This window comes from Neomonachus schauinslandi, chromosome 8, assembly GCF_002201575.2.
Source record: "Neomonachus schauinslandi chromosome 8, ASM220157v2, whole genome shotgun sequence".
NCBI classification, from domain to species: Eukaryota; Metazoa; Chordata; class Mammalia; order Carnivora; family Phocidae; genus Neomonachus; species Neomonachus schauinslandi.
Window position 1 is genome coordinate 113305799 of NC_058410.1, and position 27728 is coordinate 113333526.

General features: G+C 50.3%; 1 protein-coding gene across 1 annotated transcript; it reads left to right on the forward strand.

Annotated features, from left to right (window-relative positions):
* The first annotated feature begins 4785 nt into the window (after positions 1-4785).
* On the forward strand, positions 4786-23729 carry ETV7 (ETS variant transcription factor 7). The gene is made up of 8 exons (XM_021684640.1): positions 4786-4848; positions 5190-5319; positions 16548-16712; positions 17100-17225; positions 19305-19520; positions 20945-21087; positions 23403-23503; positions 23607-23729. The coding sequence occupies exons 1-8, from the start codon at positions 4786-4788 to the stop codon at positions 23722-23724; spliced, it is 1062 nt and encodes a 353-aa protein (XP_021540315.1). The 3' UTR covers positions 23725-23729.
* The last annotated feature ends 3999 nt before the right edge of the window (positions 23730-27728 follow it).

Below are 27728 nucleotides of genomic sequence, written 5' to 3' on the forward strand. Positions count from 1 at the left end.
AAGGAATGCAAATGCCAACTTCTGCTTTCCTCCTGTCCTCCGAGAAACCCTGAATCCTACTGGAACAGATGGAAGAAGACTCTTCTCCGTCTCCCTCTCTTTTTACCCATCAGTGTTAGTTCATGCCTGCTTTGTTGGAGAATGGCAGACTCCCTGGCCGTTTGTCTGTGCAGAGCGACCAGCTATGAGATGTTTGAGATTGCCTGCTGAGAAAGCCCAAGGAGGCCCTGCCACTTAGAAAACACCAGTGCTGTGGATGGTCCCAGTGCTCCTTATAAGGAAATCTTAAGCATTTTCTTCCATGAGGGAAACTGGATCTAACCCTCAAAGAAATGGGTGCTTTCTCCTGGCCCTTCCCGGGGTACCAGGCCCTCCAGCCAGCTGTTGGCCCCACCCTTCTTGCCTGTGTCCAGATCTGCAGTGCCCTGTTCTTTTACCTCTCTGTCTACCTCATCGTCCCTCTCTTCCCCCTTTTTGAAGTATTACAAGGATTAAGAAAGTTTGTGGTTATAAACTATAAGTTCTATATATACATTTTGAGTTCTTTGTAGGAAGAGTGTTATTTAAAAATTAATAATTTAAAAAATGAAATAAATATTGTTATTTTTTGAGCATGAAATACCTGTGCATATTTCTTTTTTTTTTTAAGATTTTATTTATTTATTTGAGAGGGAGAGCGGGGGTGGGGGGCAGAGGGGGACAAAAGAACGACAAGCAGACTATTTGCTGAGCCTGGAGTGGACTTAGGGTTCAATCTCATGACGCTGAGATCATGACCTGAGCCAAAATCAAGAGCTGGATGCCTAACCAGATGTGCCACCCAGGCATCCCAATACCTGTGCATATCACTCATATAGGCTCAACATTTTGTAGACTTTGATTATATTATGTAGCATTGCCTTTGTCCTTCCAAAGGGAAAGGTCCCCATTTTTTCAGTTTGTCTCAGGCAATGCCTATACAGTTCCTTCATTTTTTAGGTTTTGGCTTGCTGGCATGGAAAGGATGCTAAAACATCTTTCTTATTTATTTTGACTCTTTTGATAGGTATTAATCAAAACAATATAAAAAGGTTTCCAATGAAAACTCTTGCTCTTATTTTCTATCCTGAATCCCAGGTATGTCTAGTAGCTTGTTACATATCCCTTCAGAGCTTCTTTGTACAAATATATATATATTTACACACAAAAGGTAGTATGTAGTACACATTGTTCTGTACCTTGATTTTTTTTTGCTTTGCATGGTGATCAGGCAGTATTCTAGTTGTCTTACAAATGTTAACTCATTTATTCCTCATAGCAGCCTTATGAGACAGGTATTATTATTAGCTCTCTTTTACTGTTTTTTTGTTTTTTTTTTTAAGATTTTATTAATTCATTTGACAGAGAGAGAGAGAGAGAGCACAAGCAGGGGGAGCGGCAGAGGGAGAGGGAGAAGCAGACTCCCCACTGAGCAGGGAGTCCAACACAGGGCTCCATCCCAGGACCCCGGGATCATGACCTGGGCCAAAGGCAGATGCTTAACTGAGTGAACCACCCAGGCACCGTGCTGTTTTACTGTTAAGGAAACTGGGCAGTTAGTGGAGAGAGGCAGTAGAGAGGTTAGCTAATTTATCTAGGGGCACATAACCAGTAAGTGACATAGCTGGAATTCCAAGCCAGCCGGGAGGTCCTCGGAGTCTAGGTTCTTCTTTTTCTTTTTTTTTTTCCTTTTAAAAAAAGATTTATTTATTTATTTGAGGGGGAGTAGCGCAGAGGAGAGGGAGAGAGAATCTCAAACAGGCTCTGCTCTGAGCATGGAGCCCGAAGCGGTGGATCTCATGACCCTGAGATCACGACCTGAGCGGAAATCAAGATTTGAACGCTTAACTGACTGAGCCACCCAGGCGCCCCCAGAGTCTAGGTTCTTTTTTTTTTTTTTTAAAGATTTTATTTATTTATTTGAGAGAGAGAGAATGGGACAGCACATGAGAGGGGGGAGGGTCAGAGGGAGAAGCAGGCTCCCCGCCGAGCAGGGAGCCCGATGCGGGACTCGATCCCGGGACTCCAGGACCATGACCTGAGCCGAAAGCAGTCGCTTAACCAACTGAGCCACCCAGGCGCCCCAGAGTCTAGGTTCTTAATTGCTATGCTGTACTGCCTCTAGGAGAGCTTGCCATCATCACAGAGAGCTCTGTCAGATTGTGCATGGTGTTCTGTTAAATGGATCTATCATGATTTATTTCATCAGCCCCCTTTTAATGGATGCTGGATTGTTTCTAATCAGTCATTATCATAAGCCACGCTGAAATCAATAACACGTATGTTTTGGACCTGTGCAGGTAGATTTATTGAATATATTTCTGGTAGTGGGATTGCTGGGTGAAGGCTCTGTGCATTTGTAACTTTGCCAGATTTCATCTTACTGCCTTCCATGCAGTTGCCCAGTGTTCTCTCTGGTCCCCTCAGCCTCTCCAGCAGATTATGTTAGTAAACTTTTGAATTTTGGCCAAAATAACAGGCAAAAAAATGGTATCTCAAAAGCTTTTATTTGCACATCTTTTATAATGAGTGAGTCTGAGCATCCTCTTCTATGTTCCCAGGCTATTCAACATTTTGTTTTATGTGGACTGACTATTCATATCCGTTGCCCATTTTTCTATTGGGTTTGTGGCCCTGTTCTTACTAGTTTCTAGGAGCTCATGATGTATCAGTGCTAAGCCTTCTTTATAACAGCATCTATAGCTTCGGAGTTTCCGCAGAAGGCTTCCCTCCTTTTCTTCGTGCAGGTGTGTTGGCTTGCCTGGGGGAGCCAGAGACCTGGGAAAAGGTGCGCGCCAGGCTCCACAGGGTACTAGGGCCTAAGTCAGGAGGAGTAGCGCAGCCGCTCTGATGGTGGGGCTCGGCGGGGATGGTGGAGCGTCCATAGGGCCCAACGGCAGGTCGGGTTGGGGTCAGGGCCAGGAAGGTTCCTCATCCCTAAGGTCCCTCCCATCCAAATGCGGAGACACACAGGGGTGACAGGAAGTTGTTCTGTTGCTGTCCTGAGCCCAAGGACCAGGGGTTCCCTCGGCTCCCCAGATACCGCAGAATCTCACCTCCGTGCCCCTGGGAGCCAGGGCCAGGCTGCCGGAGGAGCCGTCCGAGAGCGGGAGGCTGCGAGCAGGACCGACGCCTCCCGGCTGGCGAGCAGACAGCCCCCGCCGCTGCGCTCCCGCCGGGGCCGGCGCCTGCCCTCCCCAGAGCCCGCCGGGGCGGGAGTGGAAGTCGGATCCCGCTCTTTCGTTTTCGTTTCCCGGAAGGATAGCGATTACCGGAGCGCTCTGTGAGCCTGCTGGCCCGGGGAACCCGAGGGCACACTACCCGGCACTTCTCGAAAGAGATTTCCTCCCACGCGACCTTCCAGTTTTGGGGGCCCAGTTAAGGGGTGAGGGAAGGAGGGCCAGTGGAGCGCTCACGACTGACGGCCGGTGGCTCTCTCACCTCCACCTGTAATGCAGGTAAGAGCCTGGCGGGGGAACCCCGCCGCGCGCGCACGCGGAGCCTCGGCCCCCCCATCCCTTCTCCACCACCTCGTGAACGTACCCATGTTATCAGAACTTTTCCTTGCTGGAATCTCACTTTCCTACACATTCCCAAACCTCACCATCCATCCCTCACCGGCCCTTCCTCCTCACTCACCTCCAGCCTCACTGTCTCTCTTCCGACACCCCCAACCCCGGCCCCCGTGTTATATACTGCTCCTCCTTACCTCCTCCTCACCCCTACATCAACCAGTTGTGACGTCCCTGGAAGTTCCTGCGCAAACCAGACCTGAACCGCTGGCAAACGCCACTGGAGAGGGGGCCCCCACCCCTTAGCAGTCCCTCTCCATTTGCCGTATTTCTCCAGAAGCCTCAGAACCGCCCCAGAGCAGGGCCCCCTTCCCACCTCCAAAGCCTTTCTCCACCTCCTCTCTCCAGAAGAAGATTCAGATCCAAATCCATATTTTATCAGACCTCCCCCTGGCTTTCATGCTGAAGCCCAGGGCTCTAACTCTCAGTAGCTCCCGGGCTGGCATTTCCCAGGCAGTTAAAGCCCCGGAATTGGCCGGTCCTCAAGCTTGGAAGAGGGTAGAAGAGTCCACAAGGGGCTTCCTGCAAGTGTGAGATCTTAGACCCTTCTCCAGCTTGGCACGTCCTGCTTCCAGGCGGCAGCCTCTGAAGCTGGGTTACCTGGGAAATAGCACCGGGGGGGTGGGGGGGTGGGGTGGGTGGTGTGGTGGGGGCCAGCAGTGAGAACTACCCCAAAAGGTGTTAAATCCTCCTCTGCTTTGACAGCTCCAGATCCACAGTCTTTCACTGCAGGCTGCCCTCCTCGGACATCAGGAGATGAACGTAATGCTCTTGAAGATTCTAGTTTGAGAAAATGACTTACTGGGACTGGTTTCACTTTTACTTTTCACCAGCTGGCACCTGTCGTTGGGCATAAGCCCCAAGGTTACTCCTGTTTCTACAAAATCCTGTCACTTTTTTCAGCTCCCCTTCCTGATGGATGAACCATATCACCTTTGGGGCTAAGCTGGTTGTAAAATTGTAAAGATACAGGCTTCCCTTGGTGGGACCTTGGGATTCAGAAATGTATCCTTCCTTTTTCTCCCTTGAAAACAGCATTTACTTATTTATTTTTGACTGAAAGTCTTTTTACCCTGGCCCCTCAGGTTCCCTCTGTCCTCTCACCAAGGTCCCAGTGAGTATTCCTAGGCTCTCAGATTTCCAGCTTACAAGTCAAATCTTGGCCGGGGAGCCTTCTGGTGGGTTAGGCACACGCATGAAAAACTTGAATCAGAAAAATGAAATTTATCAAGTGTTCACTCTGTACAAAGTGTTGAAGGTACCAAGCTGAAGACATACTCGGTTCCTACCTTTTTAAAAAAATTTTTTTAAAGAAATTTCTTATTTATTTGAGAGAGAGAGTATGAGCAGCGGGGAAAAGCAGAGGGAGAGGGAGAAGCAGGCTTCCTGCAGAGCAGGGAGCCTGATGCGGGACTTGATCCCAGGACCCCAAGATCATGACCTGAGCCAAAGGCGGACACCCAACCAACTGAACCACCCAGGTGCCCCACAGAGATGGATGCTCTTTCCCTTTGAGAAAAATTCTTAATACATTTAAGGATGACTGAGCCTTCACCAAGAAGTCTTGTCTTTGACTGCCCTGGTTTTTCCTCTTTCTAGGAGGGAGCATTGGCCAGCTCTTCTGTGAGGCCCGAGGCAGCCACACCACCCCCAGGCACCCAGGCTAGATGTGAAGCTAGAATGAACTTCCTGGGTGAAGGGGGAATCTGCAAGCTGCCAGGAAGACTCCGTGAGTAGAGAGGAGGAGAAAGGCTGATGTTTTTATTTTTATTATTTTTTTTAAGATGTATTTATTTATTTGAGAGAGAGAGAGAGTGGTGGGGAGAGGCAGAGGGAGAGAGAGAATCTCAAGCAGATTCTCCACTGAGCGTGGAGCCCGACTCGGGGCTCGATCTTATGAGCCTGAGATCATGACCTGAGCTGAAACCAAGAGTCGACGCTTAACCGACTGAGCCACCCCAGGTGCCCCAGGCTGATGTTTTTAAAGGACATAAATATGACACATAAACTTCTTACCTGAAGAACTGCCTTCCCTCCATCTGCTATTTCTTTGCTGGGTTTTCTTTAACTTTTCCTTGGTGAGGAAGTCAGAGGAGGGAAATGTGAATTCTCACTGTGGGGAATGCAGCTGCCATGGCCAAGGGTAAGGGCAGAGTGGGCAGTCTCCTCATTAGTAAGATGAGGGTTGGAATCAAGTGAGCTATGGGGTCTCTTCCAGTCTAAAGACAAGGAGTTGGGAACACTCCTTCCAATGAGGAAGCCAGATGGAGTTAAACAGTGAACAACAATTGTATGTATGTAGAACTCTCTTTTAAATAATTATGTTTAATTGTTATTGTTACAAAAATAACATGTGCTTATCGTCAAAAATTGGGAAGTGGCAGGGAAGCATAAGAATATGTAGAATAATCAAATCCACCCAAAGACAGCCGCAGGAAACAGACTGGCCATATCTTTTAATTTCATTTTCCAAAGTAATGCTCTTGCCGGAAGAAACTCATAACCAGAGAACAGGCTATAGACTCATGTATTTATGCCTATGTTTCTTTTCAAAAGATTTTATTTATTTTTGACAGAGAGAGAGAGAGTGTATAAGCAGGGGAAGAAGCAGGCAGAAGGAGAGGGAGAAGCAGGTTCCCCGCTGAGCAGGGAGCTTGATGTGGGGCTCGATCCCAGGACCCTGGGATCACCACCTGAGCGGAAGGCAGACGCTCAACCATCTGAGCCACCCAGGCGCCCTATGCCTATGTTTCAATTGCCAGAGCTGAGAGGTGGAAAAGCTAAGTGACATGCCCAAGAGCACATGGGCTCTCCATGCTAAGGCCAAACCTTGGTCCTGCTGATAATCTTCTAAGAGAGTTTTCAACATACTTCCTAAGCCATAGGAATCATAGGATAGGCAGCAAGCTGACCACCGGTGGGAGGTCTTAATCTGGGTGGGGTTCTTTGGACAGGTGTGGGCAGGTACATGTGACCTGGGTTGGGAAGCATCCAGGCTACTTCTTGCTCAGCTCACCCAGTGGCTAGAACACTGCTTAATTGATTTCACTTCCTTCTGATTTCCTGGCCTTGTCCTGCTTTTTTCAGCCACCAACAGGATTGAGCAGAATCTTGGGTGTGACTTCATAGGCCTTGGGAAGACCTGGTTGCCCCCAAATGCCTCTGCCTCTGCTGTCCATAGCCTGGCACTCTTTTAATGAGGAACAGAGCCTGTGGGAAGATGGGGACTCATGGATACGAGAGGACCACAGAGCGTGAAGGATGTCCTCATGCCTCAGAGTCATGGTGGAGGGAAGTAGCAATGTGATTTGGGGAGAAGAGCAAGGAGCTCTATAAAGAACCTCTGTTGCTTTGTTTTGTCCAAATGCCAAACCTGACTGGTAGCTTGGGGCTCAGGACTGTTCCAAGGAGATATTTGGCAACAGTTACATGGAGGGTAGGATTTGGGCACTGTTCCCAACCCAAGCCATGGTGTTGAGGAAAAATGGGACTTTGGGGACAGACCTGAAGACCCTGAGTGTTGCTGCTGAGAAGGACCTTTGATGTCATCTTATGGCAGCTGAGGACACTGATTCTCATAGAGGGACAGAATTCTTTGCGGGTTCCACAAGGCCCTTTAGATTACCTCCTATGGCCTCCCCTATATTCAAAGACCACTCCCATAATTGGCACACCAGGTCCTAGAATGTCCACACTAGTAGAGACCCTAGATGTTGCCTTGAGTAACTCACTTGTATTCCAAATAAGGAAATTGAGGGCCAGAAGACTGTGTTCTGCCCAAGGTCAAGTAACCTTCAGTCACCTCCCTGGCTCTGGGTGCCTAGCTCAAGGTTACCAGGTAAGAGAGTACAGGAGGAGGAGTGGGGCTTAAGAAAATGCAGTCATCACCTTGGTAAATAGTTATGCAAGCCTTTTAATGTTTTGAAGCCCCCTTTGGTGGGGCCCCTCTGAGATGGTTACCAGGTCCTCCTGCACATTTCTAGCAATAAGAACTTCCTCTCCTCTTCAGCCAGCCCATTCCCTGGTTACTCAACTCAGGGTGCAGGGTCATGTGATCTATTTAAAACTCCTGAGGTACTAATCCTATTGCCTTTGGTTAGATTTCTCCAGAAACAGACCCTGAAATACTTCTCCACAGAGGAGAGAAGGAAATCTAACTTAAATTCAAATTGTAGGGGCGTGTGGGTGGCTCAGTGGGTTATGTCTGACTCGGTTTCAGCTCAGGTCATGACTGCAGGGTTGTGGGATCTGGCCCCGTGTTGGGCTCTATGCTCAGTGCAGAGTCTGCTTGGGACTCTCTCTCCCTCTCCCTCTGCCCCTTCTCCGACTTGGAAGAGGCTCTAAATAAATAAATAAATAAAATCTTAAAAAAAAAAAAAAAGAACTTTGATTTGTAGCACTGTGGGCAACTGGAGCTCCTTCCCAGTGGGGACCTCTGGGGGGCAGTGAGAGCACACCCTGAGTCTTCCCAGCCCAGGGGTAAGGAAGCAGGTTCTTCATCTGCCCACTTCCCATCCATGATGGGCTGAGGCTGCTTCCATTGACTTCATTGCAAATTGAAAAGACCCCTCACTCCTCTGGGGAGAAGCTGAGCCAAACCCAGCCAGGGCTTGGCTTGGCTTCATCCCCACTTTCCCATTCCTCTCCAGCTTCCCAAGTTGCCCTTTGCATTGGCTAAGTCAGGTGCAGAGTCAGGTGCTGACATTCGGCATTTGGTGGCCTTCAGAGAGTAGAGGTGAGAGCCAAGGGCCCCCAGCAGCGTCTTCTATACTTCTCATCTTAGATTTAATGACTCATATTTACTTCTGAAAATATTCAGGTAACCCAGTTCTGGCCTTTAGTAAATATCTAACAGTCTTAAAAGATAGGATACACTAAATGACTCATTTTCCTGTCAACAACATCCCAAATAAGCAAACTGCTGACACATAATGAGGGGTTGACCTTTCAGATGGCTGGGATGATGTCATCCCTCTTTCTTGAAATTGGGTTTCCATTGCTGGGCATCTCTCTGACATTTATCCTCAGTTGCCCACTTCATTCCCTCCTCCACCTCTGGCTTCTATTCTAATCATCAGGGTGATTTGCCTCAGCAGGAAGGTGAACAAACAAAACACATCTTGCTTAGCTTTTTGAGTTGACCACAAGTGGAACATGCCAACAACTTCCCTGTGGAGCTTACGTTTCTGTGTTTATTTGCCTGACAAAGATATGCAGTAGAGCAGTCCAAAGTCCATTCTGAGGATGACTGTCCTGTTTAGTCCCAGGACGTGGGCTGGGACGGAGGGGCTGGATCCACGAGGCTCCAGCACAGTGCCCTGCACTCACAAAAGGAGATTCACAATGATGCTTCCTTCTCTGGAAGTGGAGAGCCGAAAAAGATCCACATTGTCCCTCCCCCCAGTCTCCATCCACGAGGGTTACCCAAGGCCAGGGTGAGGCAGGAACTCTGAAGGCAGTACAGATCCTGGGACCACTTGCGGGAGCCAGGCTGAGGTCCCGGGGGAGGGAGTCTGGGAGGAGATGATGTAACCTCCAGGGACAGCTCAGGGGATTTTGAGAAGAGGCAGTTTAGAGATGGTCCCCAGCACAGCCGCATTTGATGACAGAGACACTGAGACTCCACCCGAGAAAGTCATCTGTGCAGCTAATGGCCAGTTGGGGCCTGACACCCCAGACTTAGTTCTTGGTCCTCACTCTCTGAATTTTCCTGGAGCTCATTCCCTGGCACAAAAAGCTCTGTGAACTTGCCACTGTTGGATGCAGAGGAACTGGGGTCTCTGCATTTTGAAATTGACTTTCAAAGCTCCTAGGTGTAAATAAGCTATGGGAAGAGACCATAAAGCACCGCCTGCAATTTTCAGATGTTGTGGGCAGAGGGATGACACATCTCTGCAACTCCCTGGCCTTGTAAAACAAGGGAAAAGGCCGTTGGGGGAATTCCAGCAGATGTTCGTGCTGCTGCTCAAGTTCACATCCTTCACCTATAGAGAGTCCCTGGGGCACTTTATTTTCATGTATACAATTCTAACAGTGCAGCTTCCTGCTTTCCTAGACCAGGGCGGCTCAGGCGCACCTGAGTCTCCCGGGAGCCTTGTTGATATGCAGATTCGGATTCAGTAGCTTTGGGGGGGCGGGCACAGCCTCTAGGAAGCTGTAAGGGCCTCATTTTATGCAGCTATGTCCTAACAGTGCTTTTCAGAGTGTTTGGTCAAGACTCGCTAAGGAGTGAAACCAATTTCGTGGGTCAAAATAAGTTTTTTTTTAAAAATGAAATAGACCTTTCGTGAATACTTTGGGCTCTTTATATATACGCGTGTGTGGGTCATGATATGGAATGCATTTTTTTTTTTTTTTTTTTTTTACTGCGGGTTGAGGTCAGAATGATCTGAGAAACTCTGCCCTAGATCGAGGCATATGAAAAGCAGTAAGTTAGATGGATGCAGATGCCAAGAGAGAGGTGGGGTGGGGTGGAGCGGTGAGGCTGGAGAATAGAAGTGAATGTTCTGGAGGTTTTGAGTGTTGACAGTAATGTTGTCACCTGCCAATGAAAGGGAATATGGCAAACAACAAACAGATGGGAGATTCAGAACTCTGATTTGGGAACAAAGAGCCTCCTTCTTCCTGAAGTCAGGGCTATACCGTGTGCATCTTTGTGCAGATTGAAAAGACCCCTCCTTTCTGAAGAATCCAAGCCAAAGCCAACCAGGGCTGGGCTTGGCTTCATCTATACCCTCCCATTCTTTCCCCTTAATGGTGCTTTTGTGCAGGACGCAACACAGCTGTTTGCGCTGGCCCTGCCCCAGGGTCTGGAGACCATAAAGCTGAATGTGATTACCAAGAAAGGCAATTTCAGCCAAGACAATCAGGGCAAACAATGGGATGATGGATTTGAGGACACTGGACAGACAGTGACCCTCAATAAACCAAGGAAAAACTACAGTACTCATGGCAGAGAAACAAGCTGCTCCCTCTATTTTCAGGCAGGCTCCACCAATGAGGATGCTGATAGTCATAAAAAATACCATTTGTTGAGTTTTTACTCTTGACCAGGCATTGTGCTGGGCATATTGTATACTATGATTAAATACATTTAAATAGGCCTGGAAAGTAGATTCTTTTATTATCCCCGCCTTACAGATGTGAACGCTGGTGTTACAGTGGGGAGAATGATCTTGTCCATAGTCACCCACCAGTAAAACGGTGGGGCTGGGATTCAAACTCAGGTACCTCAGACCCTGCAGCTGTCACTCACTCTGAGCAACAACCAGTGTGGGATGATGACAGCTCCCATTTTTTAGTGGACTGGCCAAACACTTTACAGTTTCATGCATTCTTCCTGAGAACCCTGCCAGGAAGGTAGAAGCCAGCTGTTAGTTCTGATTTTGTTGCTCATGATTGGTCCAGCTCTTTTGTTCTGGAGGTCACTCTATTATCTAGCAAACTGCAGGGATGTGGTGAGGAGTAGCTGGGAAATAGCTTTGATGAAGTGGGAAGGAGAAGCTTGAGAGGGTTTTGAAATCAGGACAGAGGGGTTTTGACCTACTGGGGTTGATAGTTGGGAGCCATGTCAATTTCTGGAGCAAGAGAGTCAAAGAAATGCAGTGGGAAGAGAGACCTGGTTGGGTGGCACTGGGAGCTGGTCAGGATGCCTAGAAGTCTTTCAGCTCCCTCATTTAGGCAATTTCTATTTATTGAGCCTCTGCTATGTGCCGGGCATTGCTGTAGGTGCTGGAGAGACAACAGTGACTGGGACTGGCAAAGTCTGTGGTCATGGAGCTGACATTCTAGTGGGGGATGCAGTGACTGCATAAAGAAGCAGGACACCCGGTGATAAACACAGCAGAGGGTGATGTGGCCCAGGATGGGGAGGGGAGCCATCAAGTCCTGCCCTGCTCTGGGCTGGGTGAAAGGCACTGCTGACTCTTCAGGGAGATACACGAACCCTCCAATGGTGTCTTGGACCCACAGTCCCTCCAGCTTCCCCAGCTGGGGGCTCTGTCCAGATCTGTCCCAGAAGCCGGGAACCAGCCAAGCTGGAAATCCCCAGTGAGCATGTGGTTGGGGCGGGGAGAATAAGGTGATATCAGGCTAGAGTCTTGAGATACAAAGATGGTTGATATGAGGAACTGAAAATACGGTGGATCATAGCTGAGAGAGGGAGAAGCATGGGCTGGTTTGCAGGTAAAGCCCCTGAGGGGTGGTCAGACTGGTAAGGGGAGACTCAGGCTCATCCTAGTAACAAGGTCAGGAAGATGTCCCCGGGGGGGCGGGTAGTGGATGCCTTAGATGACACTCACCAGCAATTGCTGGCGTGTGCTGGGCCCGTGTCAAGCATTTTACTCTCATCACCTCGGCTAACATAAGAGCTCCACTTATCTTGGAAAGCGCATACCACATGCCAGACACCGGTCTTTACATTGATTATCTTGTGGAATCCTGATGACAGCCCCATGTCGCTGGTACTATCCTCCGATGAGGACACTGAAACACGTTCGTTTTGCCAGTTTCCAGCTGGCCTGGCACCATCATCAATCCTTTTTGTTGTTTCTCCTTTTCTTTTAGGGATGATTTACATATGGTCATGTGTACAGATCTTAAGTGTACCAATGTGTATGTGTGGATTGCAGCCACCACTGAGATCAGGAACTAGACCATTTCCGGTGCCCCATGAAGCTCCCTTGTCCCTCTTCCCGGTCCATTCCCCTCCAAAGGGTGACTGCTGTTCTGAGTTCTTCCCCTAGATTAGCATCTGTTCTTGATTGCATTATTACTTCTGGCTTCTTTCCTTCAACAGAGTATCAGTGAGCTTTAAGCCATGTGTCCTGACTAGCAGTGTCTAGTACTCTGTTTTCCATTGCATGGAAACATCACAACTTGATTGTCCCTTTTCAAACTGATGGATATTTAGAATGTTTCCAGTTCTTTTCTATTATGAACAGAGCCACTGTGGACATTCGCATACATGTCTTCCGGTGGATGCATTCCCACCATGGTAGGGGTGAGATGCTGGATTGCACAGTATGGAGCCTGGGCTCCTAACCCCTGCACCATCCTGCCCCTCAAACAGCACAGCAGCCCCACCAGGCAGTGAAATGTTATCCCATTTCCCAGAGGGGGAAATTGAGGCTAAGAGAGGTTGAGTGGCTGGTAGGTGACTTGGCTAGCAAGGGGCTGAGCTGGGGACCCAGACCCTGGGGTTGGAGATTTGGCCCAGAGCTAGGTGGCTGATCCACTGCTTGGAACTTGGTCCTTCCCTGGAGCCTCAAATCCTTCTGGAAAGCCTTTTTTGCCCCTAGTCTTCTTTGAAGACACGAGGAACAGGAAGGTCCCTTTTCTGTATTTGTTGGCCTTGAGCTGCTGGCAGCAAAGGGATGAAAGGTGAGGGCAGGAGTGAACAAGAGGTAGTGAAAGAAAAACCAGATCTCACTCCGGGGTGATGACAGGCTTCATGTTCAGGTTCTACTGTGTGACCTCAGAGTCTGTCACAGACAGCTTGGGAAGTCCCCTGCCCATGTCTCAGGACGTGGTAGCAGGACCACATCTGTGGTTGATACTGTCTGCCAAGTTCACGGTTTCCCCCTCTTCACGTAGTTTAGTGTTTCCCTGGGGGCCGGGCAGCTGGAGGGTGGTGGAATCCATCCCCACCCTCTGGCCAAACACAGGACCATGTACTCCTGTGACTCAGGAATCATAGTCTTGAATTTTCAGGCTGACAACCTCAAATATCATGAAATAGGCAATCCCACAAAAATGCAATGGCCGGTGGGTCCCCCGAGCCCCAGAAGCCCTGGCTGGTTGAGGAGCCCACCCCTGATACTCCTGAATCTCGCTGTCGGGTGGCTTCCAGCTTCCACACTGCTCAGCTTTTGTGTCTCAGTCCCTTCTGTAAATCACTGGATTGATCTCCCACCGAGGCTCTAAATTCCTTTTTCCCCCAGCAAGGCATCCTTCTCCCTTCATTCCTGCCAGGTGTGGGTGTTATCATTAAAATGCTATCTCATTCTTCTCTGATTGTGCCCGTCCCTGACTAGTGAGCTGTCGTGTCTTGCCACATGTTTATTAGTGGATTTGTTCTGCTGCAGAGGTTCTCAACTGGAGGCGATTTTGCTCTTCTCCCTTGGGGACACGTGGCAACGTTGCAGACATTTTGGGTTGTCACATCTCGGGGTGTGTGTGTGTGTGTGTGTGTGTGTGTGTGTGTTTACTGCTGATATCTAGTGGGCAGGGGCCAGGGATGCTGCTGAATATTCCACAAAGTTCAGGACAGCCCCGACAGCTAGGAATGATCAGGTGCAAAGTGTCAGTAGTGCCTTGGCTGAGAAATCCTGCTCCACTGTGAATTGCTGGTAAGATGTTTTTTCGAAAAAAATAATCAATTTAGAGATGCTCTTCACCTATGATAGACATTAGCCCTTTATCTCTCATCTGCGTTGCAAATATTTCCCTTTATTCTGCCCTCTTTTAGTTTCGTTTATGGTATCTTTTACCACACATACAAAACTCAATGTAATCAAGTGCATCTTTTACTTATGTAACAGCCTCTGAGTTTCCTGTCATGATTGAGGTTTGAGGTTCCCCCCCACCCTTGTTTAATGCATGTGGGTTTCCTATTTCCACTTTTTTAAAAGATTTTATTTTTAAATAATCTCTATGCCCAAACATGGGGTTCAAACTCACAACCCGGAGATCGAGAGTTGCATGCTCTTCCGAGTGAGCCAGCCAGACACCCCCCTATTTCTACTTCATTTTTCTAAAGGTTTTATTTATTTATTTGACACAGAGAGAGACAGAGAGAAAGCAAGAGTGTGAGCGAGTACAAGCAAGGGAGGCAGCAGAGGGAGAGGGAGAAGCAGACTCCCCGCTGAGCAGGGAGCCGGAGGGGCTTGATCCCAGGATCCTGGGATCATGACCTGAGCTGGAGGCAGATGCTTAACTGACTGAGCCACCCAGGCGCCCTCCCCCCCCCCGACTTCTTTTGAGGTTTCTATTGTTTTATTCATTAAGCCTTAATCACATCTGGAACTGATCTTTGTAAATGGTGACAGGTGAAGGTCCAGATATATTTTTTTCCCAGGTGGAGAGCCAGTTGTGGTTTTAGCATAGCTTAAATTCACAGCCCTTTCCCACTGAATTAAAACCCCACTTCTATCATGTATTAAATTTACACACACACACACATACTTCCGGGCTCCATCTTTTCCCCTGATACTTGTCAGTCTCAGTAATGGTGTCAGATCTCCATCACATGGCTTTGTGGTATGTAGTACTACAAAGCCCAGTTGCTGCCTCTGTTCTTTTCTTCCCCCTTAAATGATTTTTCAGCCAGTTTCAGAAATTTCTTCTTCTTTATTGTTCATTCTTAAGTCCCCAAATAAAGTTAAGGGGATCCTCTCCTTCCTCCTAAGCTGGGCTGTGTTGCCCTGCTTTCTGCCTTTGTAGCTCAAGGCCCTTTCCCTCTGTGTGGCGAGCAGGATTGTCATTAGATAGTCATTGGTTACCTCCCTCCTGCCAGCCTAACTCTGTCTGTGTCCCCAGCAGGGGCACAGTGCCTGGCACATGGCCTGTGCTCACTAGGTATTGGTTGAATCGATGAACAAGTGGATGATGCACTTTTTCTTTTTTTTTTTGTAAACATGAAAATGAGTTTTATCTCTTGCGCTGATTTGGGACCAAGGCAGTCACAGGGTGGTTTAGTCTTTGTCACTGCCAAAGTATGGCCTTGGACAGGTATCTCCCCTGCCTCAGTTTTGCTACCTGTCACACCAGCCCTGATGAGCCCTGAGCTCCTCCCACTGTCACATGGCCAGGATCCTGATAGGGCTGAAACACTCTTGGGAGGAGAAGCACCATACAAAGCAAAGCAGCAGGCTACCATCATGGCGGGCCAGTGCTGGGGGCCCCAATAGTTTTAGGGGCCCACAAAAATGTTCTGATTTCTTTTAAAAATCAAGAGAGAAAAATGAACTTTTAGGCAGAAGAAAACATTTTAATATCTAACAATATACTTGTCTTTCTACCAATGCAGTCTTAAAATAAAATTTTAAATACATTTTAGGGGAGGAAGGGGCCTAGGAAGGCAAGAGTACCAGAGCCCACAAAAGTCATAAAGTGGCCCTGTTAAACACAACCCAGATGAGGGGGGTAAATAATTGGCATTAGGAGCATAATAGGCCCAGGCAGAGTAGACATGTGAGGAAGAGGAATAAAAGAAAGCAACTTCTTGTCTGGGTATTGCCAGAGACAAGAACACACAAGCTGGAAATGGGTGTAGGAGACTTCTTTGTCCCCTGGGCTGTTCCCTGAGCAAACCCAGACCTGAGCTGGCACAACAGAGTGGAAGAGTGTGGCAGCCAAACAGACCTGGATTCTGGGCCTGGCTGTACCTCGTGCTACCTGTGTGACCCCGGGCTAGTCACTTAGCATCTGGGAGCCTCAGCTTCCTCATTGGGAAAACAGTAACAATAACACGTCTTCTTCACAGGACACCATCACTCAACACAGGTCTTTGGAGCGCCTCCGCTGGTTCAGGCGCTGTCCTCGGTGCTGAATGCATACACTGCTGTGTCCTAGCACAACCAGCCCAGTGCCGGGCACATAATAGTTCCTCAGTAAATATCTGTTGAATTAAGAACTGGGAAACAGACTGGGGTGAGGGGGTACCAAAAATAAAATAAGTGAACACATACATAATGCATAGATAATGATAAACATAAACATATAACTATATGAAGTGCAATGACAAGGAAAGTGAGGTGCCAGGAAGGAAAAGAACAGGACATGGTGAAAAACGGGGAGACAGGACAGGAGAGCATCTGCTCAGATGTAGCATTCTGGGTGGGCTTCTCGGAGGAGGTGACATTCCAGAGAGGGCCTGAAGTGGACGAGTGATTGTTGAGGAGAGAGCTCCTGCCCCTACCCTGTGCTCTCTCCCAGTCCCTGTCCCTGTGGTTGCAGGCATCCAGCCGGCACTCTGGAGCAGGGAGGACGTGTTGCACTGGCTGCACTGGGCTGAGCAGGAGTACTCTCTGCAGCGCACTGGGGAGCATGGGTTTGAGATGAACGGCCGAGCCCTCTGCATTCTCACCAAGGATGACTTCCGGCTTCGTGCACCTGGTTCAGGTCAGGGGAACTCACTGGATTCCCTCTAAAACGTTCTGATGGAAACCCAGGTAGGCCCAGGGAGGGAGATGGAGGGAGATGGATGCATTGGTTGGAGGAGCATGCTCACCTCTCACCATGGCAGACGTCCCCTTTTCCATAAATGTTTGCCTGGTGGTTCCTCACAAGAGCAGACCTGCAGCAAAGGAATCTGTTTGGCTCTTGTTTGCAGAGCCCTGAGCTCTGTCCTGCTGTCACTTGGTCCTCCCCTCCCCTTCCCTGTGGCTCTTGTCTCCCCTACCCATTTCCACTCTGCCGCCTCTCATCTCATCAGCATGAAGCTTGTGATTGACCCCAGCCCTCACCCCAGAGGCAGGCGACCGACCCGCTCCCTTCCTCCACCCCTAGGTGACGTCCTGTATGAGCTGCTTCAGTACATCAAGACCCAGAGGCAAGCCCTAGTGTGTGGACCCTTTTCTGGAGGGGCCTTCAGGCAGAAGATGCCCACTCAGCACTGCCTCTGCCTCCTGGAAGGTGAGGAGGCTCTTCTCAGAGCTCTGGGACCCTCTCCCAAGTTGGCCTCTTTGGGAGGGCAGGGCTTCCTCCAGGCAACCTAAGGGAAGAGGCAGCTGTGTGGGCTGAGCTCCCAGCTCCCCTCTGCCCTGCCTCCTCAGCCCTTGTGACTCTCCCGGCAGCCCTCTGCCTTCCATCTCCTCATTTCTCTGCTCTCCTCTCCAGCAAAGAATTTCCTCTCCTCCTGGTCTCCCTGTGGAATTGTTCTTGTCAGGGACTCTAGAAGCCTGAACGTGGGCATGTCCACATCCACTGTCAGTCCTTATTCACTGTCACCTCTCATGGCCTACAACCTAGTGGATCATTCCCCCTCCCCTCAAACTCTTCCCTTGGCTTCCAGAACACTCCACGGTCACTCCTTCTCAGTTTCCTGGCTTCTCTTTTTCTCCCTTACTTTTCAGTGTTGGGGTACCCCATGGCCCAGGGGGCCTCTTCTCTATCTGCACTCAGACCTAGGGTGCTAAATACCATCTAGTACTGATGATCCCTACATATGCCCAGACCTCTGTGAATTCTAGACTTTCACACCCCACACTGCCTACCCTACACCTTCCCTGGGATGTCTAATGGGCATCTCAACCCTAAAAGCTCCTAAAGCAAACACCTGATTCCTGCCCCACCTTCCTCCCCACAATCCTGCTCCTCTTCCAGGCCTCCTCATCTCAGCAAACTGCAATTTCATCCTCTCAGTTGCTCTGGCCAAAATGTTGGATGTCACCTTTGATTGCTTTCTTTCTCTCCCACTCAAATCCTAACTGTCAACAAGACCTGTTGGCTCTACCCTCAAAATCTATCCAGAACCTATCCACCTCACACACCTCCACTGCTGCCCATGGCCCAGCCCCCATCACCTCTAGAGAATCTCCTCATTGGTGTCCTTGTTTTCACTCTTGACCTCCTATGATCTATTTGCAATAGAGTAGCCAGAGAGCTTCATAAGTCAGATCATGTCACTTCTCTGCTCAAAATCTTCCAATGGCTCCCACTGCACTCAGAGTCAAAGCCACAGTCCTTATGATGACCTCCTGCCATCTGCTGAACTCTCCCACCCCTCTCCTCCTTACTTATGCTGCTCTAGCCACACTGGCCTCCATGTTCATTGAACAAGCCAGAGACACTCCTGCCTCAGGGTTTCTGCTCTTGCTCTTCCCTCTGCCTGGCATTCCCTCCTCTAGATACCCACATAGCTCACTCCTCTACTTCTTCAGATATCTGTTAGATGTTAACACTTCAGTGAGACCTTCTCTTACCATCACGTACCCCTGTCTTTCCCAGGATTCCCTCTCTGCCTTATAGTGCTTTATTCCATCCCCCCTCATATTGTGTACTGTTTCTATTTCCTTTTTTATTTTTTTAAAAGATTTTTTAATTTACTTATTTGACAGAGAGAGAGATAGCGAGAGCAGGAGCACAAGCAGGGGGAGTGGGAGAGGGAGAAGCAGGCTTCCCGCTGAGCAGGGAGCCCGACGTGGTGCTGGAGCCCAGGACCCTGGGATCATGACCTGAGCCGAAGGCAGACGCTCAACGACTGAGCCACTCAGACGCCCCTATTTCCTTTTTTATTTTAATCATCTCTCTCCCTTTCCAACCCCCTGACTTCTTCCACCACTACAATATAAGGTCCATGAGGGCAGGGGCTGTTTTTTAGTTCAGTGATATGTCCCCAAGATTTTTAGAACAATGCTTGGCTCACAAAGGTTCTCAACAATTATTTATTGGGTGGATGGAGAGGGCATAGGACTGAAATACAAGGCACCTGGATTCTGGTCCTGGTTCTGTCACCCCTTGGCTTTGCAAACAATTTTACAGATGAAGGAATGGGTTTAAGAGATTGATTTACTGTCTGGGAGCTGGTGTTAGCACCTGGGCTGTCTGGCCCTCACCCATGCCCTTTGTGCCTCACTGACCTTCCAGCTGGGGACTGGATGGAGGAAGAGCATTATGAGTGCTGCCCCACGGGGCTCCCAGGCATGCCATTGAGTGGTCTGGGCTGGGGGAGGCTCTGAGTCCACAGAATCAGTGGTGCTTATCTGCTTGCAGAGGGGACTGGGCCCCCTCAGTTGGCCCCCCGAAGGGATCTCCTGCAGCAACCATCACACCTGGGGCTTGCCAGCTCCTTGAGTCCCTTGGCCAAGGGGCCCCTTGGCAGGGAGGTGTCCCTCAACGTTTCTCACTGTGCGGAGCTGGGCTGCAGGGCTGAGGGATCCTGCTCCTTCCCCACCATACCGCAGGCCCCCATTGATGGCAGGATCGCTGGTGAGTAGGAGGCTGTGTGCCCCTGGCCCAGAGGGAGGTGTGCTGAGGCCAAGTCCCAGAGGGTGGCGGGTGGCAGGGAGGAGGGTTGTTTTGAGCTGGGGAATGAGAGAGTCTGTGCTGGGCTGTCAGGGGGGATAGGGTGACTGTCCCGTGTGCCGGCCACAATCTGGCTGCAGCAGGCAGGGCTGCCCAGGGTCGCCAAGCCTGCCCTGTCTCCAGGGAAGGGACAGTGAAGCCGGTCATAGTCAGACAGTGAGATTGGCATGGCGTATTCCTCTCCTTTAAATTTTTATTTATTTTTAAATGGTTGGGTACTTACTATGTGCCAGGCGTGATTCTGAGAACTTTATTTAATCCCATACCAGCTTTTGGAGGCCAGTATTAGTCCCATTCTATAGGAAGGAAAACGAGGCACGGAGACGTTAAGTGACTCCCCCAGGATCAATCACATAGCAGTAAGTGGCAGAGCTGGGGTGTGAACCCAGGCCGCCCGGCTCCAGAGCCTGAGCTCTTACCAGGCGACACACTTCCACTCCACATTCATAAACTGCCTACCTTTCCAAGGGGTGTTTTGTTTTGTTTTTTTTTTTTTAGCCGTGCCAGTGCCTACATTTGTTCTAAGATACCATAGAAGGGGCAGAAGCCTGGTTTTTGGGTTGGAAATGCCTGGGAAGCACTAAAACACAAGTATCAGGTCTTTTTTAATGATAATGCTTACTATTCTTTGAGCACTTACTCTGTACCAGGCACTGTGCCAAGGGCTCTTGGGTCTATTATGTTACTTAATCCTCATATCACCATCTATAAGGAAACTGTGGCTCAGAAAAGGTTAGGTAATCTGCCTGAAATGACCCTGCTGGGTGGCCCAGGGAGGGGGCCTAAAGCTCTTGCTCCCAGGCCCCCTCTGTCACTTGCCATCCATGATGGCACATTTGATTTTCTCATGCCTCTCACGAGGGGGCTCGGCAGGATGGATTTAACAATCCCAATTCAACAGAGAACCGGGCAAAGGGCAGAGAGGGATCTGGAGGCAGGTTCAGCCCACTGGCCACCCTCCAGCACCCCCACCGCCTGCCCTTGCCACCTGCCCCCATGTGAAGGGCATTGGCTTTGACATCTGCCGAGCTGGGTTAGACTCCTCGGTCTGCGTGTCACTTCGGAGCGCGGTGACTGGGACCTGTCCATACCTCTCTGAGCCCATTTCTTCATCTCTTTGTGTGGATAAAGGTAACCACTTCCCAAAGTTGGGGTGAATAAATGAGACCATGAGCTCCCACACGTGGCTGTTCCTGTTGATCTGTCATCTTGACCATCCCACTGCATGCCTGGGCCCCAGCCTAGAGAGCCCCAGAGCTCCTTCCTAATGTCTGTCCTCACGGCCCCAGGAAAGCCCCCCTGTCTGGACCCCTTGTGTTAAATTGCAGACTGCCGGCTACTGTGGGATTACGTGTATCAGCTGCTCTCGGACGCCAGGTACGAGCCCTACATCAGGTGGGAAGACAAGAATGCCAAGATCTTCAGAGTTGTGGATCCAAACGGGCTTGCCAGACTCTGGGGAAACCATAAGGTAAACCGCAGCCCGCAGGCGGGATGGCCTCCACACATCCAGAAGAGGACAGAGCAGGGGTTCAGAGTGGACCCGTCAGCACTAGGGGATGGTCCTCAACTGACGGGGGGTGGGGTGGGGGTTCACCAGCAGCTCCAGAAGTGTTGGGATCATTTTATTCTGGGAGATCCTGAGGGCTCTTCGGTTACTTCTTGAGGATGGGGACTGTCCCTGAAACTCAGGAGTCTTGCCTTCTACGCGCTCAAACCCACCTTTGCTTAGCACTTGAGACTCTCAAAGTATTTTTACTTGAATTGCACTGCATATGCTGTGGGGTGATTAGGCCAGATGAGGAGACTGGTTTCTGGGGGGACCTGGGGTAGAAACCCAGGTCTCAGGCCCTGCGGGAGCATCTCGTGTCAGCATTCCCCATGTGAGGAAAGCCCATACCTAAAGGGACGTTTGCCAGAGGATTTTAGGTGGTTTACTCCAAATTCTACTAATTAAGTATTTATTTTAGTAAGAATTAGGATTAAAAGTTTTAACTACAATGTCAATCTCTTGATTTCCAGTGGTGATATTAAGCAAGTGTCCTTGTCTATAAATAAATTCATTTAACTAAAAAAGGAGTCTTTTAAAAAAAAAAAAGGAGTCTTAAAAAAAAAACAACTATTAGCAATCATGGTAATCTGTAATAGATAGCATTTCCTAACATGGTATGGCATTTGATCAGCAGGCACCGCTCTGGGGGCTTTCCCTGTATTAACTCATTTAATCCTCAGGCCTCTTGGTGAAGTAGACACCTGGTGAAGTAGACACCAGAGGGGAAACAGAAGCCCGTAGTGGTTTCTCCAAGAGTCTGCAGCCAGTAGATGGCAGAGCACGGACTTGAACACAGAGTGTGTGGCTCAGGGCTCCCCTCTATTCCAAAGATTGATTGATTGATTGATTTGCTGGCGGGGGGCTGGGCAGAGGGAGAAGGAGAGAAGCATACTCCCTGCTGAGCAAGGAGCCCCACGTGGGGCTCGATCTCATGACGCTGAGATCACGACCCAGGCGGAAACCAGGAGTTGGGCACTCAACCCGACTGCGCCACCCAGACGCCCCGCGGTGCTCCACTCTTGTTGCCTCTCCGCAGTGCTGGTGGCTGGAAGGATACAAATGACTCGAGGCTGGGTGTGTTTACCTGGTCCAATCCCCATATAGTACAGGGAGGGAAACCGAGGCCCAGAGAGCAGCAATTCCGTTTAATGAGCATATGCTACATGCCAAGCACTGTGCAAAGTGCTCCCATGGAATAACTAGTTTAGTCCTCCCGACATACCTGCGAGAGGGACGTTCTTATCCTCATTTGGTAGCCGGGAAACAGCTGCAGAGGCAAACAAACTTATTCGAGTTCCCGCAGCTGCCAAATGGTGGAGCCGGGGCTTAAGGTGACACTAACGCCCAGCCTCTTTGCCCTTACTCTGCACTGCCCACCCCTCAGAGAGAGGAAAAAATAAAACGACTTGGCTAAAGTCACGCAGCTCATGGTGAGCTCCTCCTACCACTGTGTTCCCCTTACCATGCTGTCTCTCTGACTGTGTTTCCAACAAAATATATATGTATTTGTTACTACTTGTGACATTTGCTATTTAAAAGCAACGCATGAAGGGCGCCTGGGTGGCTCAGTCGATTAAGCGTCTGCCTTCGGCTCAGGTCATGACCTCGAGGTCCTGGGATCGAGTCCCGTGTCAGGTTCCCTGCTCAGCGTGGAGTATGCTTGTCCCTCTGCCCCTCCCTTCCGCTTGTGCTCACTCTCTCTCAAATAAATAAATAAGATCTTTAAAAAAAATAAAAATAAATAAAAGCCACAGGTGATTTACTCTTGTCCTGTGGTTCTCAGCCCAGTAGGTAGTGCTCATTATTTCTCCTCCAACCTTCCCCTGGCTTTCTCCTTCCAAACTCAAGAGAGCTCTCATAAATGCCCACAGAACTCTGGGCTGAGGGGCTTAAGAAACAAGCCAGTTAAACCTGCTCCTTTTTTTTTTTTTTAAGGAAATGGGGAGGTGGAGGATGGGAGGCAAGGAGACAGAGACAGATACTTTTTTTTGAGAGAGAGCAGGGGGAGGGGCAGAGGGACAGGGGGAGAGAGAGAAGCTCAAGCAGACTCCCCACTGAGTGCAGAGCCTGACGTGGGGCTCGATCTCCCAGCCCTGAGCTAAAATCAGGAGTCGATGCTTAACCGACTGAGCCACCCAGGTGCCCCCAAACTACTCCTTTCCAGATATGGAAACTGAGGCCTGGAAGGAGCAGGGTGGGAGAGGAGGGTGCTGTGGGACCGCTTTACCTTCTAGAACCGGGTGAACATGACCTATGAGAAGATGTCTCGTGCCTTGCGTCACTACTATAAGCTGAACATCATTAAGAAGGAACCCGGGCAGAAACTCCTGTTCAGGTGAGTAGCTTAGGGGCCAAGGGGAAAAGGGGAAGCAGAGGGGTTGGGTGGGCTGGAAGCGGCTGGGGCAGGGGCTGATTTGCACCTGGGGCCTGAATTCCAGATTTCTGAAGACACCTGGGAAGGTGAGCCAGGACGAGGACAGCCGCCTGGAGCAGCCAGAGAGCCAGGAGCAGGACGGGATGGATTTCAAGGAGGAGATGCTGGAAGTCTCTCCATGAGGGGCAGGAGGATTCTGGGCACCAAGCACTGATGGGACAGAAACTGTCTCCCTTGAAGGCAGCTAGCTGCCTGGTGGTCTCCACCTTCCTCACGGAGCAGTAGGGATCCCCAGCGGGTTTTGCACTCATGGGATCAAAACCATTGTCTCAGACCTCAAAGCTGCCTGGGCACCTGGGAGGCTGAGAACGGGGAAGCCTCACATTCTGGACACTGTGGGGGGCATCGTTCTTGGGTAGGGTATCACTGGGGCTCAGTGGGGCACGGGGAGTGAACCCTCTCTCTGCCCTACCCCTTGCTACCTGCGCAGCTTGGGAGCGGTAGCGGGGGGCTGAGAGAGCAACCAGCCCAGCTCCTTCAACTTACAGAAGAAGGTAGCCGAGGCCCCTCACTGAGCCTTAGCTCTTTCCTAAAAGGGACATCCTCCTGAAAACCCCCGCTCTGGGGGCTGATGCTGGCATATGGGAGAAAGGAGTCCCCTTTGTCGGTCTTAGTAATAATATCACAATGTTAACTGACATTTAAGTGCTCACTGTGTAGGACCCTTAGCTCACTTGTGCTAAGGGTCCTACACATATTTTATCTCATTCCATTCACACGCCAAACCCCCGAGGTTTAAAGATGGGGAAACAGAGGCAAGGCTTGCAGAGCTGGGATGTCTCTCCAGAACGCAGTGCTGTTCCTTGGCTGGTTGGTTGGTTTTAGTGACTCTGCATGGATGGGACACTTCTCAAGCCAAGGCCATGGCCCTGCCTCTCTGCCCTCGGCATCTCTGCTGAATGGTTCACCTCACTTGGCCCAACCTTCTTTCCTGTTTTCAGTCCTTTGTTGATGTTGTGACTATGACCCAGTGGGGATCGCCACTGCCCCCTGCACGTGGCCTCCTGTGCTCCGGGACCTGCACCTGCTACGTGACCTTGGGCGGGTTGTTGTCCCTTCTCAGGAGCCTCAGGCTTCTCGCCCGTAAAATGCAGATGCTATTCCTGACCTGACCTCACAGGATTGCCAGAAATCTCCGTAAGACAACATTGGTGACATGCTTAGCGTGTGCCTGCTCTGTAGGAAGCACTTAGTCCGTGTTCACGAAGAACACTCTGCAAACCCAACTGCCCGAAAGCGTGAAAGTGCCCCTGGGCTATTGGTTCAGTTTCTCTTCTCCCTGATGCCCCAGGAGTGGCTGGGGCCTCGCGAAGGGGTCAGAACCTCTGCCCTGTGACCCTTCCAGTAAGGTTTGGGGGAGAAAGGGAAGGGGGTGTTTTCACTTCATTGAAAACAGAACTTCTTGGATTCACATCTTTCTGGGCAGGAAGAAACCTCTGCCGCTCGCCCCAGGGAAGGTCAGGAAATTCCCCCGTCTGGCGGAGCCTGAGCTGGCTCCGAGTCACTGTGCAGAAGCTGATAAGGATTCCTGGACTTGGGCACTCAGAGCTGTGACCACTCCTAAGCAGTGCTTCTGTCCTGACTGAGTCCCGCCCCGGGCCCTAGACACTTCCACGCCAGAGCGGCCGGGCAGGTGACCTTGGCATAAAGGCTCAGTACGAAAATCCTTGGTCCCTTTCCTCTTCCTCGAAACTGTTCCATCTCCTTTGACTTTGGTCCAGGATGAACCTGTGCTCCCTAGCTTTTCTCAGCACCTCTAACCCAGAACTCCACAACTGGACTGGGAAAGACCGTCAAAATCCACTCATCCAGTCTCTTCTCTTATTGATAAGGCCACTGAGGCCAGAGACTGGCTCAAGACAAACAGCCCAGCTCAGCCTGGTGGACTCTTCATGCTGCCTCATAAGTCACTTCTTCCAGGTATGACATTGGCATTGGCCTGGCATTCGTTACCGGTTGTCAATAACTGTGTATCCCAGGGAATATGTCTTCACCCGGGGTGATGAATGTCACCCAGCGCTGGGGCCACTGGGACCTGGGCTTGGGCAGAGTCTACCACCCCAGAGCCCGGATGCCCGGCCTCCCCACTCAGCCCCGGGGGGAGTCCACCCTTTCTCATCTCCCCAGGCACGTTAGGCTCGGGTCTGGGATGTACACCTGGGTGCCAGGAATAAAGGATTCATCCAGCCCTTCCCTCTACCAGTATTAATGGTCCACTTGCTCTCTACGTGGCACAAGGTGAAGCTCTGGGTTTACAACCATTTTTGACACAGATTCCTGAAAAGTGGTGGGTCACTGAAAACATGTCAAAATGGGCTTCCTCACAGATCATTTTTAAAAAGCGGGATGTATATATTCTCTTGATTTGCAAAAGTAGCCAGCCATGTCTGTCTCTTATTTATTTATTTTATTTTTTGCCAGAAGTCAACAGTAAATAAATAATTTATTTAAAAACCTGAGTGTGTTAACAAGTTCATTGATGAAATAAATGACACAAGTCAGGTCTCCATCCAGTTGAGCCACTTACAGCATTCACCCGGGAGCACGGGCTCCATGATCCTCTGTCCCTGCCGGGGTTGTGGATTCTTGCCGACAGTCTTTTGCCGTGGCAGGAAAGTTCCACTTCTCCCTGGCTTTACCGCGATGTGATTGACATACAACACCGTGTAACTCTGAGGTGACAACATCTAACACTTCCTTCAATTCTGGTGGCCCTGCCACTTCTCAGGCTCTTACGGGAAGCCTGGGCTGATGCTGGTGACCTATTGTCTCTCTCGTGGAGGAGCCTAGTGGTGACCACCGTTCTTGGCTTCTTCCTCTGGTCCCTCCCCATGACGTCAACCCGCGTTTTCTACTCAAGTGTTTGCTCGGAAGGTTTATAGAGATGCACAGAAAACACACACAGTTACAGAGCAAGGGCTTGATACCTCCAGACTATCCAGCATCAAGCAGTACATGCAGAGGCACTCCTGGCTCAGAAGGAGTCTGGGGAATGGCCCGTCCCTCCTCTGCCGGCTTGGCCACTCGGTGGGACTTCTGAACTAAGCTGCCGCCGGGCCGGCTCTAAGATGTGGGTGGGGAGTTTAAAGGATGTGGTTCTGAAATCAGAATGTGCCTATGTAAAAAAGATTTTGATCATGAACTTGCTTTTTGAAAAATTCCCAAATCCTTGTAAGTGAATTGCTGATGTGGGGAGGGGTGGGGTGGCATCCGAAGGAGGGTGCAGCCCTGCCTTTGGGCAGTCCTCAGGGAGGGGTGCGATGAGAGGCATGCCCACTGGAGACCGTGGGGGACAGGGTGGCGCTGGGGAATTCTGCTTGGGAGGTTCCAGAGAGAGTGCCCCTAGGAAGGATCATAGAGGCTTCTGCTCTGTTTTCCCCTTTTTTGGGGGGCCTCGAGGGGTGGCGGGGCTGTGGGCTTCCGGCTCACGGTGAGTTGAGGGTAGGTCGCGGGCTGACTGCGGAGGCCCGTCCCTGGGGGAGGGCGAAGGGGTCCCTGAGTTACGTGCTTGGGTCAGCCTTGCTCCCAAGGCGGGAAAATAGAGCAGGATTGGGGCTGACAGCCTCCTGAGGGTGAGGAGAGAGCGTTTGGGAACAGGGAGGGGCCGTCCTGTGTCTGACCCATGATGACCTACGGGAGGAAGCTCCCAACAGCACCAACCGCACATACCCCACTTCATGGGGCAGCTGAAGCTGGGAGGGAAACACATTATTTAGAGCCAGTCCACAGGGAGCCCTCAAGGGTTCACTCAGCACACTACCACACCGCGCCCCCTGCCAGGGTTTCCTGCTCCACTTCCCAGGGGCCTGGCTGGCCGCTAACGCCCAGGACTAGGCCTGGGATAAACTGTTCATTTTTTTTTTTTTTTTTATAAAGATTATTTATTTATTTGAGACAGAGAGTACGAGAGAGAGAGAGCACATGAGAGGGGGGAGGGTCAGAGGGAGAAGCAGGTTCCTTGCTGAGCAGGGAGCCCGATGCGGGACTCGATCCAGGGACTCCAGGATCATGACCTGAGCCGAAGGCAGTCGCTTAACCAACTGAGCCACCCAGGCGCCCGGATAAACTGTTCATTAAAACCGCGCCCTTTCCGGGGCGCCTGGGTGGCTCAGTCGTTAAGCGTCTG